Raw genomic sequence first — 16,391 nt, 5'->3', positions numbered from 1 at the left:
GCCTAAAGCTGCAGGCTGCAGTAGGAGTTGTGACTGTCACCTTTGAGCACATCCCAGCCAATCTAATGAGAGCTTCCAGTGTCTTGTCCCAGATTAGTGTGGTAGGGGAGTAGGGTGTTCTTTTGAGAGGTAGGAGAGTGGGCTTTTAACAGCCCTCACACTGAGGAGGCATTGGACCTAGAACCTCTGGTTTCTATGTAGGTACTCCAGTGGTGCTTTTTTATAAGAGAATGGTATCACCACCTCTTCTTTCATGGCTTCGTCAAATAAATGAATAAATAAAAAGTAGTTGGAACAGTAATCAAGAGGTGTCAAATTTTGAATTGCTTCCAGGAATTATTTTGCCTTCTAATTTGGACTGACATGACCAAAGACTGTTTGTTTCATCTGTCAGTATTCTGAATAAGATCTACCTTTTTGATATTTGCTGGAGCATTAATAACATCTTAATTTTAGCCTTTGGGCCATAATAACATCCACCAGAAGGTAACTGGGCAAAATTTCCTGCTTTGAATTTTTTCTCTCTATGGACCATAGTATCAGCCTGGCAGATGAAAATAATCTTCCTTGATTTAACAAAGTAAGCTTATTGTTACTTTATGTGGCATTCAAACAAATATATTACACCTTCTTAAGCATAAATATAGTTATTATGCATACACAGGTATAGAAAACTGTAATTTAGTTGAGCACATATATGTGGATATACATTATATGAAATCAAGAACTTTGAAAAAAAATGGTTTAAGTTTATAACAGAAAATTAAAGAATTTGAAAAGAATTTCACAGAAATGCCTTATATCCTACCTTCTTATGAAAACAAAAAGCCCAGATGTCTCTAAAAGTACACTTTGCATCATACTCTCTACAGTTTAGCTAGGGCATGGACTTGGTAAACATTGTGTTAGTCAAACCTTTAAGAATGTGATTTATCTCCTTAATTCTTAGTTAAATGGCCAGTTCTGTGCTATGGGACTGTAGAGGAAATAATTTCTTCTGTAGCTAGAAAAGAAAGTAGGCAAGTATGAAAAGCTGACTAGCAGTTTTATTTGTCATTGCTACCTTTTATCTTTGGTTCATTAAATAGCATAAGCTAATGTATTAATTTAATCATTAATATTTATTTCTTTGCTTTTATTCCACAGAAACAAACTGTTCCCTGAGTCTACAGTTAGGAATATTATGTATCAGATCCTGCAAGGGCTTGCATTTATTCATAAGCATGGTAGGTTACATTTTAGCTATAAACATTCTGAATTAGAGACAGACAGTGTTTTTTAAGTTTTTTGATTAATACACAAGCAGTTACATTACTAACTTTAGCAGAAGGAATGCTCGAAAGAATGGCTCTGTATGAGAGATTCAGATTACTGAAAACACCTGCATTTTACAGTTGCCTAATACTTCATTCTGGAGGTTTACTCAGTTCCTTTTCTGTAGATTGCAACTTCGGCAGTCGGGCAGCTGGCCACTCTCAAACTCATTGGATGTTAACAAACAAATTTCTTGATAGATTTAAAGGTCCCCTGAGACTGAGAATAAAGAAGTTACTCTTTTCTCAAGGTACATGCAGATGCCTGAATAAAACACACATTGTCTGTGAGATACATTTAAAGGAATAAAGTCCGATTGACAAGCAGCTTTGTTACGTGGGCTTCCAACTATTATTTACAACAGTAATAAAAGCTAGTAGATGTACCAGCCAGTAGTAGCAAGACAAACTTACCTCATAAAAACATCTCAAAACAAACACCTTATTTTAACAACAGCTTCCTCACCATTTGTTGCTGACTCTGCGGTGCTGTCCGCTGGATACACTGTGGGGTCTGTTGCTGGGCAGCTCTCTGGGTTATCCAAAGAGAGCTGACATTGGTGGCCAAAGTCCTGGAAGCGAAAGGCTTATAAGGACCAGCATTACAGTTCACTTGAAAAACACATCTAACTGTGTTTTGCAAAACATTTTCCAGCTAATGACTTTATTCACTCTTCTAACGTGGCTTGGTTACTCGTCTGAAACCTGACTATAAATTCCAGTCTGTTTCAGTGACATATGTGATATGTAAAAACAGGAAAATATTATGATTGATTTGCAAAAATGTAAGCCAGCTTTTTCAGTAAATTGTCAAATTGATCACAGCCTTTCAGAACAGCTTTTATTGCTGTTTCTTACTGTAGCTGTGAAGACTAAACAGTTCAGTGTTAAACTGTCTTTTTCACTGACCTGCTACCACACTGGACTTGTATTTCTACCAAGATGTTGCAAATGTGGAGTTAAGAACACCTGGAAATGTTTGGCAAGCCCAACAGGATGGTTATGATGGTATTGTGGCTCACAGTGTAAGAATGAGTGTCCCAAGATTCTCTCCACAACAGTTTTGGAAAAAATCACATGAACATTTTTTCCCTCTCTGTATTTCTCTGTTCTGCTCCTGTGTGGCATAGAAATGCTTGTCAGGTAAACGTCTTACATTGTTCGTCCATCCAAACTCTTAAGCATCTTTTTATATTTCAGTACACCACAGATTGCTCTTTTTACAAGTTTGTCATAAAACAAATGGCCTCCAGCATTCTGTTGGTGCATGTCTGTGCAGCAAAATACAGAAGTGATTGTACTAAATGCTAAGAACAGCCTTGTTTGCTTTACCTGGTACCTTTCACAAAGAAGCAGTAGTTCAAGATGGCAGTAGTTCAAGTAGTTCAGAATATCAGCTCAACATCCCTAGGAAGGATGCAGTCTTCTGCTTAATAGATACCTACAGCACTATGTCTTCAGTGCTGTTATGCATTAATCTAACAAACAAAAGCTAATCTAGTTCTACTGGACAAAGTAGACACATCCTATATCAATATTTAGTCCATTCTCTGTGGGAGCATATTCAAAGCCATGGAAAAAGCAGGCATATTGTACTCTATGAAAAGGAGCTCAGAGAGCTCTGGTAAGGTACTAGGGGAGGGAGCTGTCTCTAGGAACAGTGGTTCAGATGCTTGCAAGAAAGAAACATAAGGAAAAGATTTCCAGGCTAATGGTGGAAGCAAATTTCAGAGACAGTAGTCAGTGATATTCCAGCCCTCTTCTCTGCTTTGTATTCAAAGAGCTCTTGCCAAACATTCATTTATGATCAGTTTTTGCTGAATGCAGGGAGCACTAAAAAAATACACTGAGATCCTCTTACATGGTGTTAAGTAGTTGAGTGCTTGCAGATTATGTTCTCAGATTTAAAAAGAAGTTCAATGTGCAAAAAACCCCCTTGTTTTAATTTATATTCTGTTTAAAATAACATTTTATTTAACTTCATTGGACAGCTTCCAGTTAGAATGAAACTAGCATTAAAATGGTGGAAACTGTTTTAATGTTAGAGAACTGTCACTTGAAAGAGAGCTGTATGAATGAATGCTCTGAGTTGTTACAAGATAGCAAATTTGTGCATACTATTCTTCACAATCTAACCGAACAACATTGTACTGATCAGCTCTGCTGATCACATAAAACTTTGATGTCTGTGTGGTGCTATTCCAGCTTCAATGCTAAGAACTAAAGCAAAACAACTGAGTTAGAAAATAAAGGATACAGCTGTGAGTAGCATTGCAGTCCACAACAGTATTTCATTTGAATTTCAGGGTTCTTTCACAGGGACTTGAAACCTGAAAACCTGCTTTGTATGGGACCAGAACTTGTGAAAATTGCAGATTTTGGCTTAGCCCGAGAAATCCGATCTCGACCTCCTTACACAGATTATGTATCCACAAGATGGTAAGTGCTAGTACTCACCTACATTGTAGGAACTTGCAATCAACACTTGAAAGTAGCACTATACTGAATTTGTGCTGGTTGTTATACTACTGTTGATGCCTCCTCGTTTTGAAACTTTTATTTAAGCTTGGTGTAATTTAAAAAGCTTCAGTTAGTGCAAGACAGTATACAGATAGCAGCAGCACAGGAGCAGAGAGGGAGTGTGGTAAGGCAGGTGGGAACATGCTAGGATTGCTGTGTGTCAGAAGGGAGAGTTTACAGAAGCTTATGTAGTTTTAATCAAAAAAGTCTGTGTACAGGAGAGGAGGTTTTTAAAGAATGCTTGCTCTCAATAGCAAAGAATGAAGAGGTGAGCGATTTTGTTTATGTTGGAATTGTGTTGATTGGTGGGATTTCCTTTTCTTTCTTTCCTCTACAGGTACAGGGCTCCTGAAGTACTTCTGAGATCCACCTGCTATAGTTCTCCAATAGATATTTGGGCTGTTGGCTGCATAATGGCAGAGGTTTACACACTGAGGCCTCTCTTCCCAGGCGCCAGTGAAATTGATACTATATTCAAAATTTGCCAAGTCTTAGGAACACCAAAAAAGGTAACTGAAGTGATATGACAGATTGCAGTAATTCTGGAGCTGTTCTACAATACACAATGGCATGGTAGCAGTGAGCATAAAAGGAATAAATTTTCCTGCTTACTCTTTATGTATGGTATTGATCTCAGATATAATAAACTAAATTAAAACTTCCATGCAGTAAGCATTTCTGTGCAGTAATTATGCCATAAAAGCTGATGTATAGAGGAGGAAAAATACACCCCTGCACAGCAAACGAAGTCCTTAGACCTAATGATTTCATTAGGTGGGAATTTAATTTTCTCTTGTACATTGTTTATAAACCTGTGGTTTAAGAAGTTAAAAATTGGGATCATGGCAAGATTCCTATTCCCTGATTCCATTTGTGCCCTGGACTGTCAGATGTACAGCAAGACTCACCTCTCACCAGAGGTTTGAGGTGAAGATTTTTAGAGAAATTTTCCATATAAGACCAGAATAAGCTGGACACAGTCTGTTACTGGTAAAATATGTGTGTTCAGGCACTGATGCTTTACAGCTGAACTTTTGTTTGGAAATCTTTTTCTTCCAGAATGACTGGCCTGAAGGCTACCAACTTTCAGCTTCCATGAATTTTCGCTGGCCTCAGTGTGTACCTAATAACCTAAAATCTCTTATACCTAATGCCAGCAGTGAAGCAGTGCAGCTCATGAGAGACATGCTGCAGTGGGACCCCAAAAAGCGGCCAACAGCTAGTCAGGTTTGATTTTGTTGTCTTTTTCTCTGCTTGTGATTTTTTTCTGTTACTGCAAGGAACAGTCATTCAGCAGATGCACAAGGGTGCAGGAGAAGAGGAGAATCCAAGAACAGTTTGCAAGACAAAGGAGGGTAATTAAGAAAGAGTAATCAGTCTTTGCATGAAATATCAGCTGCTTGGGGTATGTGCTCAGTGGTCCAAGGTGTGACTGCAGCGTGTAAGTACACTTGAATTCAGTGTAATCCAGTCACTGTGAGTACAGCAGAGTGAAGGTAGGATGTGTGGCTGAAGGCTGTGTTGTTCTGCCATTGTGGTGCACCACAGAATGACTGGAATTTGGTTCAATCACCTTTCCCTAGGTTCAATCACCTTTCACCAGTAACCTGTGCCAGTGCTCAGTTACTTTGGTAACGCTTCCATGTTCAACTTTGTGTCTACCAGGTCCTTTCCTGCAAAGCTGCTTTCCAGGTAGTTGACCGCAGCATGCACTACTGCATGTGGTTATTCCTTCCCAGGACTTGGTGTTTATCCTCATTAACTTGATGAAGTTTCTGTCAGCCCATTTCACCGGCCTGCTGAAGTCCTGCAGGGTGGCAGCACAACAAACCAGTGTGTCAGCCCCTCCTTCACTTGTCAGCAGACTTGCTGAGGGTGCATGATGCACCACCAGCAACATCATTAATGGATGTGTTGGAACAGTATTTGGCCCAATATTGACCTCTGGGGAGGACAGATACTTCCTGGCCTCCAACCAGGCTTTTTTCCACTGATTGCCAACCTTTGGGCCCGGCCTTTCAGCCAGCTGTTAGTGCAGCTCGCTCTCTGTTCCTCCAGCCCAGTGTTGCCTGGATAAGGCTTTTGCAGGGCAGCCTCAGCTCAAGTGCATTGCAGATATGTTCCAACATCCTGTAAATAAGCATTGCCCAAGTCGTCAGTATTGCACATACAGGTGGTGGTAGTCACTGGTTTCAGGCAGTACTCAACTAATGCAATGAGCAGGGCACCTTTTGGAAAACAGATGTGATTCTGAGTTCAAATCTGACACTTAACTTCAGGGCCATAGCTGAACCTTTGTGATTTAATTAGACCACCAGTACAAATTGGAATGAAAAACTTGAAATTTAATTAAACAGTTAGAAAGTGAAATAAATTAAGAATTTTCAAAGGTAATGAAGAACAAAAAAACACTGACTGTAACAGTATTAAGAGCATTAACAAATGTTTTACAGTAAAGTTCAAATAGAGGGAGGAATCTGAGCTTTTAGAAGCTTTTTGTAGTAAGAAGTCTTTGGGAAGGAAAGATGAATACGCATGAAGCAGCAAGATAGATAAATTGCCTTTACTGACAACTTCTTAATTACTTGTAAGGCAGGATAAAAGTACTTTTACTAACTAACTTTACTAGCTTGCAGAAAATGTAGAGGGTAATTTCCATAAGGGTTGTATTTCTTTCACTTAATTCCATCTTGGAAATGGAGAATGGAAGAGATGGGATGCCTTTGGGGTCATAGAGTTTTGCTACTGAATCTGTAATGGTGAGGGGGATGTGTTTGCACATGAAGAGACAGCATATAATGAAACATGCCTTTAGATGCCACACACCTGATTAACTGTCTTAATTCTACAGAACCTTTCCTTCTGTACTAGTCCACAGAGGATTTGATAACTCAGTATCTCTTGAAACTTCTCTACTATTGCAACATTTTTTGAAGTGGATTGTGCTCACTAGAATTTAGTGTTGAGAGAAGGGTCTTCTGCTGTTTCCTACCCCAGAAAAAAAGGAAATTAAATTTGTACTGACACATAGGACTGGGGAAATGAAAACTTCGGTTTTCTAAGCCTGTTATCTTTATTACTTTTCAGGCACTTCGATACTCATACTTCCAGGTTGGGCATGCCCTGGGCATTCAGGAACTGGGAAAACAAAAGGAACTGCATAGTAAATCATCTCTGCATATTAAGCCTGTCCCTCCAGCACAGCCCCCTCTGAAACCTCATGCCCGAATTTCATCAAGGCCTTTCCAACAAAGCCAGTCTTCTCAGCACGTGGTGTACGCATGTAAGACAGACAACTCTGGGGCTGAGCACAGTAACTGCTCACAGGAGGACAAATCTAACCAGGTTCTTCTGCCTGCAATTCACAATAAGGTTCCTCAGCAGGTAAAGGTCCATCTAACGTAAGATAAGCTTTCTGATATACTGCCCGGCTTTTCTCCTTGTGTTTCTTTTTCTTGTTCTCTTTTAAGGTTCTTGTACTTCACCAAAAGGACAGTGAATGGAACTAAAAAATGGTTCCAACGTTCCAACTTTCTGCTAGAAAGTTCCTCTATTGAAATCTAAATACAGTTGCTGTAAACCAAGCAAGTCAGTTTCCTGTTTTAGAGCCATTTTGTGCTTCCCTTTTTTGTAAAGCACCACTTACAGGATGACACTGATTTCATATGAGTAGAAAGGATGTATACAGTGTTCAAAATATTAATGAGACTGATGCCAGGGAGAAAAGTATTGAGCTAAACAGTATGGAAATGAGGGAGACTATTCCCTTCATCCATTTAAGGCATCCAATTTATTGGTGGGGAATAAGAGTCCCCTTGAGTCTTCCATACTGGACATGGAAACCAACAGATTTTTCTTGCAGCATGAGAATGTACCCTTTCTGTCTACTAATGAGGGGACTGGATTCATAAAACAGGTGATGAGAGCAGACAGTGCAAATGCTGCTGCTACAGGGTCAGACATAAGCAAGGTCTGTACTGGCCAGTGTCACACAAAGTCAAAATGTACTGCTGAGCCTGAATGAGTGAAAAGAGACAAATTTGTACCCGTGCTGTCTTGCAAGAGAAAAAAAATTTAAATGGCTAGACACAGACTTGTGGAAACATAAGCGTTCATGCAGTTTTATACTCTGAACATGGGTCTAAAAGTAAAAATTGAGCATAAGGTAGTGATTTGGGAGGTGCATACTGAAACAGCAATAGAATTGAAATTGAGACCCAAGAAATTTCTTCTTCTGTCAGTTTAAGAGGCTTTATTACAGGACAAAATGTAGAAGATACATAATGATGTCAGCAGGCTACAGCTTGTGTTCTTAGCTTGTTTAATGGAAGTTGAAGACTGTGTTGTTACAGCTCTACTACCACTATTACTCTTTGAGATAGAGGAAAAAATATACTCTTTTTTCCTATCCTTTCACCTAGTTTGTGGTCTAAGCATGTGGGTTTCTTTTCTAAAGATTCTTTTCAATCTTTATGACAGAAAACATCTGCTGTGTCTGAGAATATAAATGGTGAACTTAAACCAAAACCTAGGCGAAGATGGGGACATCTTCCCAGGACAGTTAAGAGTTCTGAAGACTGGGATGACTTGGAAGACCTTGATTTCAGCTCTTCCATCATGAGAATGGACTTGAAAAACAAGAAAAGGCAGAATGATGAAACTCTTTATAGGTAAGGGGTTTTTTATGTGTATGTGCTATTTGGGCACATACACATAAAAATATATTTCTTTGGCCTTTTCCTCTTTCATAGTGATGTCTTCACGCTTTCTTTGTATCTAGAAATGTATATCTATACAATTTAGAGTTCTTTTTTTTTTCCCCACTGAAAATGATCCCCAAATTAATTTTTGAATATATACTTTCCATGTGGGCCATTTTGACATACTCCACACATACAGACTGTTTTGGACAAGTCTGAGCTGCAGTTTCCATGGATGTTATACAGAAGAGAGAAACTTACTGAGTGATTTATAAAAACTTTAAAAGCAGTATATAAGGGAACTAGAAGCATAAATCTGCTTTTCAGGGGCACTTCTATGAGTTCAGATTGATAATATTCCCTGTTGTCTGTGTGTTTATGGTGTAGCAAACATGTTATAAGGAAATGATTCCTGGTGATGGGGTGGAGTTGAGAAAGTCAGCTGTGAATAAACATGTGCTATAAGAATTGGACTAAACGTCCCAATTTTTGAATTGCAGGTTTGAAAGCATTTTGGACGTGAAGCCTTTGGATGCTGTAGGCTCTGGCAGCAGTGCACGAACTTCCCATGGGACCTTTTTGCGGCAGGACACTCCCACATTGCGAGTTTCAGCAGCAAAGCAACACTATTTAAACCATTCTAGGTATCGACCTGGTTAGTAAAACTTTCCTTTTCTTCCTGCAAAGCCAACAGGAGTATGAAATAGTCATTGGTATGTTAGCTCTTATCCTTTGAACTTGTGGAGGGGGGCTACTGCTCGAAGAACATGAGGACAGAAAGAGCTTTCCTAATGTAGGTGGCCATGGCACAAACTACATTCTAGTAGTCTCGCAATTGAGAAGGGCTGCTTACAAAGAAGGGGACAGGATTGTTGCTACTTCTTCCTCCACATGGGTACTCTTATACTTGGAAGTGCATTAGAAAAGGTCTGTATATGTGTCAAACTATTCCCTGTCTCCCTAAATGTAGAAGACCGGTCTTCTAGACTGGAAAAGAAAGTGCCATGTGTTTACGTCATGAGTGTATAATACCATGAACAAGCAAACTAGTAGCAGGAATATGCTTTACTGTAGTTTGAAGTCAAGTAAAATGCAGATCCATATCTCCATAGAGAATTACATGCCTGTCTTCATCATACCTCTGCCATACTGACACCAGTGCTGAGGCAGGATGAAGTACAGGAGGCAGACTGTTAGTATTTAAAATGAGATGAATATAAATGTATTCTTTCTCATAAATTCTATTCATAAAGGTAGTGTTAGCTATTCATTCACTTGTAGTACTACTTCAAAATTAATTAAGTAAACTAGAAGGTATTGTGACAGCAAACTTGGGGTTTTTTCCTGAAACAATGAATTGACTTTCGAATTGTCTCACTTAGATAGAGTTTGGTAGCTAAAACTTGTTTTACTTGAGGAGATTTTAAAACACATTGATCCCAAGACTGCTTTAGACATATCATAAAATGTGAGTGCATCCTTAAATGTTAGGCACCCTGCTTAAATATGGGATCTAAGTTAAATACAAACAGTAGGGGTCATATGAACTGTAGTGCAAACTGTTTGCATACTCTGAGGTTTCAGTAGAGACACCAAAGAGGAGTACAGTACTATGAGAAATGGAACTGCCATTATTGCCTCTCGGGTTACCTTGTCACTGTTAGGCTTTTATAGGAAACACAGGTTTCAAGTACATAGCAAGGTTCACTTTCTGTGACATGAGATTACTTGTGGCCTTGATGTAAAGAGCCTGTCCTGTGATATAAGCAGCCACTGATGCTAGTGGATCTACTTACATTGTGATGTTTGCAGGATTAGGGCCTCTGGCTTGTTATGGTATTCCTGTATTACAAGGGGATGGAGAGTGACTCAGAGAGTTACTGACAGGGAGAGGTTTTGGTTAAGTTGAACCAGACATCTACTCTAAGATTGTTCATCAAGTGGAATGAATGCAGGCCTGTGTGGCAGCAGGGATTTTAGTGAAGTAATCTTTGCATTTTTTGCAATATAGGAATAAGCACCAGGAATAGCATAGTCTCCACTTCAAACAAAGAGTCTGTTCCATCTAATCACTGGCCCGGTTCTGGCTTGTCTGAGAAAACTTCTGGTTTGGGAGGAAGTACTACCAACAGGATGAATTCAGGTAAGAAGGTGTGCTTAAGACTCTGAGAAATTATAAGTAATGTCTGTGCAATTCCCCACTGGTGTATTTTGGAGTCATCTGTTTTCAAAACGTTGTCAGCTCCAAAGATACCTGCTAGCCCTGTCCTTTCTTTGTGTTAAAATCACTTATGAGGACTCTTCTTTGGGAGACTGCCTTAAACTGAAACATAGTAATTTCTTCTAATGAATCCTCCCAAGTCTGAGATGTCCCATGCATAGAAGGCTGGATGGCTTAGGTCTGTTCAACCTAAAATGCTTCATCTTGCTTTCAGTTTCCCTCTTCAGTTTCTTTAAGTCATATTTTCTGGTTTCCAGATTATGTTACTCCACCTGGTGCATAAATGGCTGTCATCACAGGAGTAAGCTGGCATAAATTGAACTAGCCATACACATCACTCTCATTATATGAATTAAGCAAAGAAAATCTATCATTATGTCTTTCAATTGATGTTGTTAAAAATAATGTAGTAATTGTAGTTTAAAAATTTCAGACAAAAAGCAAAACTCTTCAATTTTTTTTCTTTAGGTTTTTTTGGCATTTGATATTTCAGGTATTTAGTCACTGTTGTTTGAGTTGAAGTAATTAATTTGTAGATATAACATGTTGATAACACATTGACGTTTTTAGATTGTATCTGTGTACTTCCTCTCTAAATTGTGGCTTTAGGTTTTCATGTGATACAGTTCTTCAGTGCCATACTTCTTTTGCATATGTTGTTTTGAAAGTGTTTTATTGCCAAAGTTCGTGTTGAATCTTGGCCCAAAGAAACATTTGGGTCTCTAGAAACTCAGGTTAAAAAAAACCCCAAAACTTAGTTTTGGATTCAATTTAATTAGAAAATTGTTTTTTAAAGATTCAAGATGGGAGGACACTGTAAACAGCTAAACTACATGAGAACCTTTATATACGTAGCATGTCTCCTTCCTGGCTCTTGTACCAGTTTTTGCTTCTTTTGTAGCAGCATAAGATGTAATTCGATTTCTCTCTTTTTTGTTACCATCATTTCCCACAATAGGCTTTGCCACTGCTCTAGTGCAGCGTAGGTGTATGTGTGATGGCTCTGCTCTGTGCATGATCTCTAGTTTAGTCTTGTGCTACTCTAGACTGTTCTGTTCCATTTCTATGGCTTATCCTACAGATCAGTCAAATCTGTTCCTGCTCATCTTAGGGACAAGTTTTATAGCTGGCTTTCAAAATTTGAAATGTGAATCTGTACCACATTTTTAAGTTGTGCTCTCACAAGCTTCATTAAGAGCCTTGTGTAGCACCAAAGCCCTAGACTTACTGTATAGGAACTGAGAGTCAATATATTCTCAGCATATAGTTGCTGAAAGTCAAGCAAGATAATTCCAACTGAAATGATAAGTGTTAGAAGCTTTGAGAAACCTTGAAAAAGCTGAGATGTCAGTGAGAATTGCCATTCTTCCTGACAGGTACAGTTTGTACCTGCTTTCCTTTCATCTCTAATGCAGTCTGATGCTGACAGTCTCCTGAATGCAGTTGTATAGATAGGAGCTGTGGATTTCAAGTGTCTTCAATTAAGTTGGTGTTTTGATCTGTCCATGATCAGGCTTGGTCTTGAGCAAGATCCCTCAGGGCACACCTTTGTCACCTGTCGACAGTATGGGAGATCCATTGTGCTCAGGTGTTCCTTGCCATTTCTTTCAGGGCCCATAGGATCAAGCAGTGTAACGAGTGCTTATGTCCCTTCATTTCTGAAGAAGGAAGTAGGTTCTGCTGAGCAGAGGGTTCAGTTAGCACCAGTTGTGGATCCATCTTCTGGTAAGTCCAGCACTGAAGTTCTCTTGGTCCCTTGGTCAGTACTCCAGCAACGCTGTGTGTATGCAGCACTAAACTAGTTCTCTTTGCTTTATTCTGTTTGTCAGTATATGACTCTCTGGAAGTAGTATTTGTAACCTTGCAGAACTTCATACAGAGAAGGATTTGGTTTGTGTTTACTTCTGTTTAATAAATATGTGGGTTTATCTGCAGATTATTTCAATTGGACCTAGAGGTTGGTATGAGAGCTGACACAGAATTGTCAAATCACTGATGTGAATACTCTTTGTCTGCTAAAGTTTTAGGGATTGGATCCACTGTTGTTTTCACATCAGCAAACCTTGTTAAAAAAAGAGGCTTATTTCCTGAAGGATTAAACCCCTAGATCACAGAATGTTTTTGTCCCTTAGATTTTGCGTCTCTGACATCAGTCAGACCCCTCCTTGGATGGCCATCGTTCAGCTCACCTGCCAAAAGCTCGCCGAGGCTGGTGCCTCTCCCGCCAGCAGCGGAGCCGATCCACGGGCGCGTTGACTGGTCTGCCAAGTACGGCGCTCACCGGTGACCTGGGACACGCCCGCTGAGCAGGGCATGCTGCCAGGAAAGGGTGGCCAACGTGAGACCCTTTCATCCTGGTTTACGTACCTGGACATTTAAAAGGAGCAGATCTTCTGTGAATGAGACATTTTGAAGGGGTTTTTTTTACTTACCTGCATTAATCTGAATGCAATCTTGTACCTTTTTGTATAAAAATATTTTGTTATATACTTGGGTCCAGTTATTTTCATAAAAGTGATACATTTTGTATATAAGGCTTAGGGGATTTGGCACTTTTATACGGCAAATTTTTATAATGAACTTTTAAAAAAATTAACTTTCTTATTAGATTCAACTTTTTTATAGAAGTGGATAAAAAAACCATGGTGCAATATTGCAGTGAAGGAGAAGTACTGAGGAAGAGGCATTCGTTAGACGTTTTCTGAAGTTCATGTGCTAACTGAGGCTGTGTAATTTCAGGAGATGCCATGTCTCAGTGCCACACTTCTGTTGTCCCATGCTCATTGCTTTGTCCTGACATCAGAGGACTGAGTGACTTACCAGTCTAAACTCACCTTTGCAGTCATTGAGAGACTGCTGAAAGATAGTGGGAGGCACCTTTTTTAAAATTTATTTTTGCCTTTAAAAGGTTTTTTGTTGGACAGCTATTCAAATTTACCAAATCTGAGGACTCTTGTTTGGTGAAGGGTAAATTCTCTTCAGTAGATCTGTTTTCTGACACAGTGTTCCTTTTTCCTGCTTAAGAGTTCTTTGGCATTGTTCACTGTGAAACAGAATGTGGACCTACCTCTGTTAAATTCATGTAAATGGTCTAATGATTTCTAAGGAGATAACGCAGATTCTGTTTCTTCTTTTTCTTTTGTTGCAAATGTAAGATCTGAAGACATATTAAGCACCATATTAACAATTAAAAAAATCACTAAAACTAATAAAACTGATTTCAGAGTAATAAAACACTAATGATATACCAGCAACATATTTTAAGGAAACAAGATCTATGCAGCTGACTTACTTTTCAAAACTGTTTTGTATCGCTGCTGTTTTACATCACTTAAGGGAAAAAACTCAGAAACCAAAACAACCCAGAGGAAATTAGTCAGTCCGGCCTTAGTTATGTTTATACTCAGTTCTTCTTCACTCAGTACATCTTCATTTACAACGTGAAAAATATATCAGCTTCCATAAATCAGGTCCAGAGGCTCTACAGGAAAAAATGGGATCTTATGTGGTCCTATTAAGAAAACGTAAAACTGTGGTTGATTTCACTGAAATTGATACAGTCCTTTGAAGAGCAGTTTAACTCGGTTTATGAGAGTATGATTTATATCAAGTTACAGAGAAAAAAAAAGTAGCGCCATAATCTGGTTTAGTTCTGCTCTGGAAAGGAGTGCCAGAGTCCAGCCATCAGCAGAAGATTCTTTTAGATCACAGTCAGCATTTACCTGTTCCTGCACCTGCATAAAACTGTTCAGTGCTGTGGGAGAATACCTTCCATAGCTGTGATCTGGAGCAGTGCTGCCAAAGCTGAAGTGTGCTGAGAAAATGCATCTCCTTGCAGAAGTGTGCAGAAATGCTCATCTTTCTGAGGAAAATCGTTTAATTATGAGACTTAAATCCAGCCTAAAGGGGTCAGAGCGAGTGCAGTTCTCAGCTTCCAGTCATTTCACAGAAACTGAATGGCTTGTGTGTCAGCAAGACTCTCTCCATGGGATCTCCTGGCACACACAGGGGCCACCGCTGTGGTTCTGAGACTGAGAACAGAGTCTGGCCTTTTTGGTGCTTCCCACGGTGAATGTGTGGGATTTGGAGGGAGCTGTACCCCAGGGTAGGCTGCTGGCTCAGTGCTGCAGGGGGAATCACAGGGAACGCTGGTCACTGTTTGCTTTTATGGGCCCAGCCCACAAAGAGACAAGACTCTGTTGTCTGGGCATAGCAAGTACTAACTCCAAACCTAACTGCTTCCACAGCAGTGATGCCAATTCTTAGCAGTAAAGTAAAGCAGCCATTTGATTTCTAAACCACACACTGATGGGTGTCTGTGGGTAAGTGGAAAGGGAAATATGTATATTTGTGTTAGAACTGGAAAGAGTTGTTTCTCTTGGTGGAAATAAATGCCTGTATTTATGTATACATATCATTTAATTTATTTTATCACCAAGTAATTTGTCTCAAGAATGAACACCCTGAACCCATCCCAGTATCCCTAGACCTAAGCAGGCTATTTAAGTAGTCTGGTCTGTACACTTAGTTTCTATGAGTAGAAGGAGACAGGTCATGAGAACAGGTAGCTGAGGCTTGGATTCATCATACCTAAGGGTGAGCTCCTTTGTTGTGAGGTGACTCACCCCTGGTGAGTTGAAGTCAGGTCAAGAGAAATCTGTCTCATCTGAGAATATATTAACATTCTGGAGATACCTGAGTCTCTCCACTAAGGAGGGGGACAACTCTGTGAGAGTCAGGTAACACAGGATGAATCTGAACCTGGCCTGTAATCTCTGAACCTTTATCAGACAGTCAGTGATTCTTTTGACAATAGCATCCAGGCTTTAGTCAGTCCAGTGAACAGATTATAAAAATAAGTTTTATTTCTAATTTTCTTTTTTTATATCTCCTCCTTTCCTAAGTTAAGGCCTTTTAGTTTTGGGGAAAAAAAGTTAATAATCTTGACATGCAGAATCACAAATAGTTTTAACTTAGTGAGACAAAATTAGCTATATGTAATAGCTGTATCCTTTACTCAAGCAAATTCTTACTGAAGCTGGAAAAGTTCTTTTTAAACAGGATGGAGCTGAGTTTATGTATTTTACCATGCTGTCTCTGTGCAATACGGATATGGAAATTTATATATTGAAATTTGGACAAGCGGAATATCTGATAATTTATGACATGTAACTTTATGCTTTAATATTTAGTCATATATTTGTGAAAAATGTTTTTAGAATTGTACTGTTTACACTTTCTCAGGCTTTAGCATAACATGTAATAATAAAGGAGTCTGACAGTGGAATCATTCACCCCTGTAATCCAGATTTTCCAAAACAGTGTAAGTGCCATGATGTTAGCAAGAGAAAAAAAAAGAAAAAAAAGAAAAAAAGCCAGAAAACCCACTCCCATTGTGTTCCTGTATATGGTATGGCTGTTGATATGAGTAGGAAGTTCCATAATGTGAGGAGGAAAACATACACTGAAAGAACATTTTAGAACTTAATATGGAAGGAGGGGGTTGAATTGTCAGAGATGGGGAGAAGTAATGGTTCTTGTTTGTTCAGTATTTTTGTTCAGAAACATTCCAAATGCTTATTTCATTCCTTCTGTGTCAAATCTCCTGCCCAGAATAAAGTTATCCATGAAGAAGTA

The 16,391-nt window shown here is 39.1% G+C and overlaps 1 protein-coding gene across 4 annotated transcripts in view; it reads left to right on the top strand.

Annotated features, from left to right (window-relative positions):
- Positions 1–16,391, top strand: part of CILK1 (ciliogenesis associated kinase 1) — a 26,850-nt gene extending 10,459 nt beyond the window's left edge. For all 4 annotated transcript variants that reach the window (XM_063389365.1, XM_063389364.1, XM_063389362.1 and 1 more), the window contains 10 exons: positions 1,147–1,226; positions 3,620–3,752; positions 4,171–4,342; positions 4,893–5,060; positions 6,921–7,217; positions 8,313–8,503; positions 9,034–9,188; positions 10,545–10,676; positions 12,366–12,479; positions 12,887–16,391. In XM_063389365.1, the coding sequence (XP_063245435.1) occupies positions 1,147–1,226; positions 3,620–3,752; positions 4,171–4,342; positions 4,893–5,060; positions 6,921–7,217; positions 8,313–8,503; positions 9,034–9,188; positions 10,545–10,676; positions 12,366–12,479; positions 12,887–13,041 (1,597 nt within the window). In that variant the 3' untranslated portion in view covers positions 13,042–16,391. The remainder of the gene's footprint in view (positions 1–1,146; positions 1,227–3,619; positions 3,753–4,170; positions 4,343–4,892; positions 5,061–6,920; positions 7,218–8,312; positions 8,504–9,033; positions 9,189–10,544; positions 10,677–12,365; positions 12,480–12,886) is intronic.

The sequence above is a fragment of the Prinia subflava genome, chromosome 2 (genome assembly GCF_021018805.1).
Source record: "Prinia subflava isolate CZ2003 ecotype Zambia chromosome 2, Cam_Psub_1.2, whole genome shotgun sequence".
In the NCBI taxonomy this organism is placed as follows: Eukaryota; Metazoa; Chordata; class Aves; order Passeriformes; family Cisticolidae; genus Prinia; species Prinia subflava.
The sequence above is the reverse complement of the archived record's forward strand: the minus strand, read 5'-3'. Positions and strand labels throughout refer to the sequence as shown.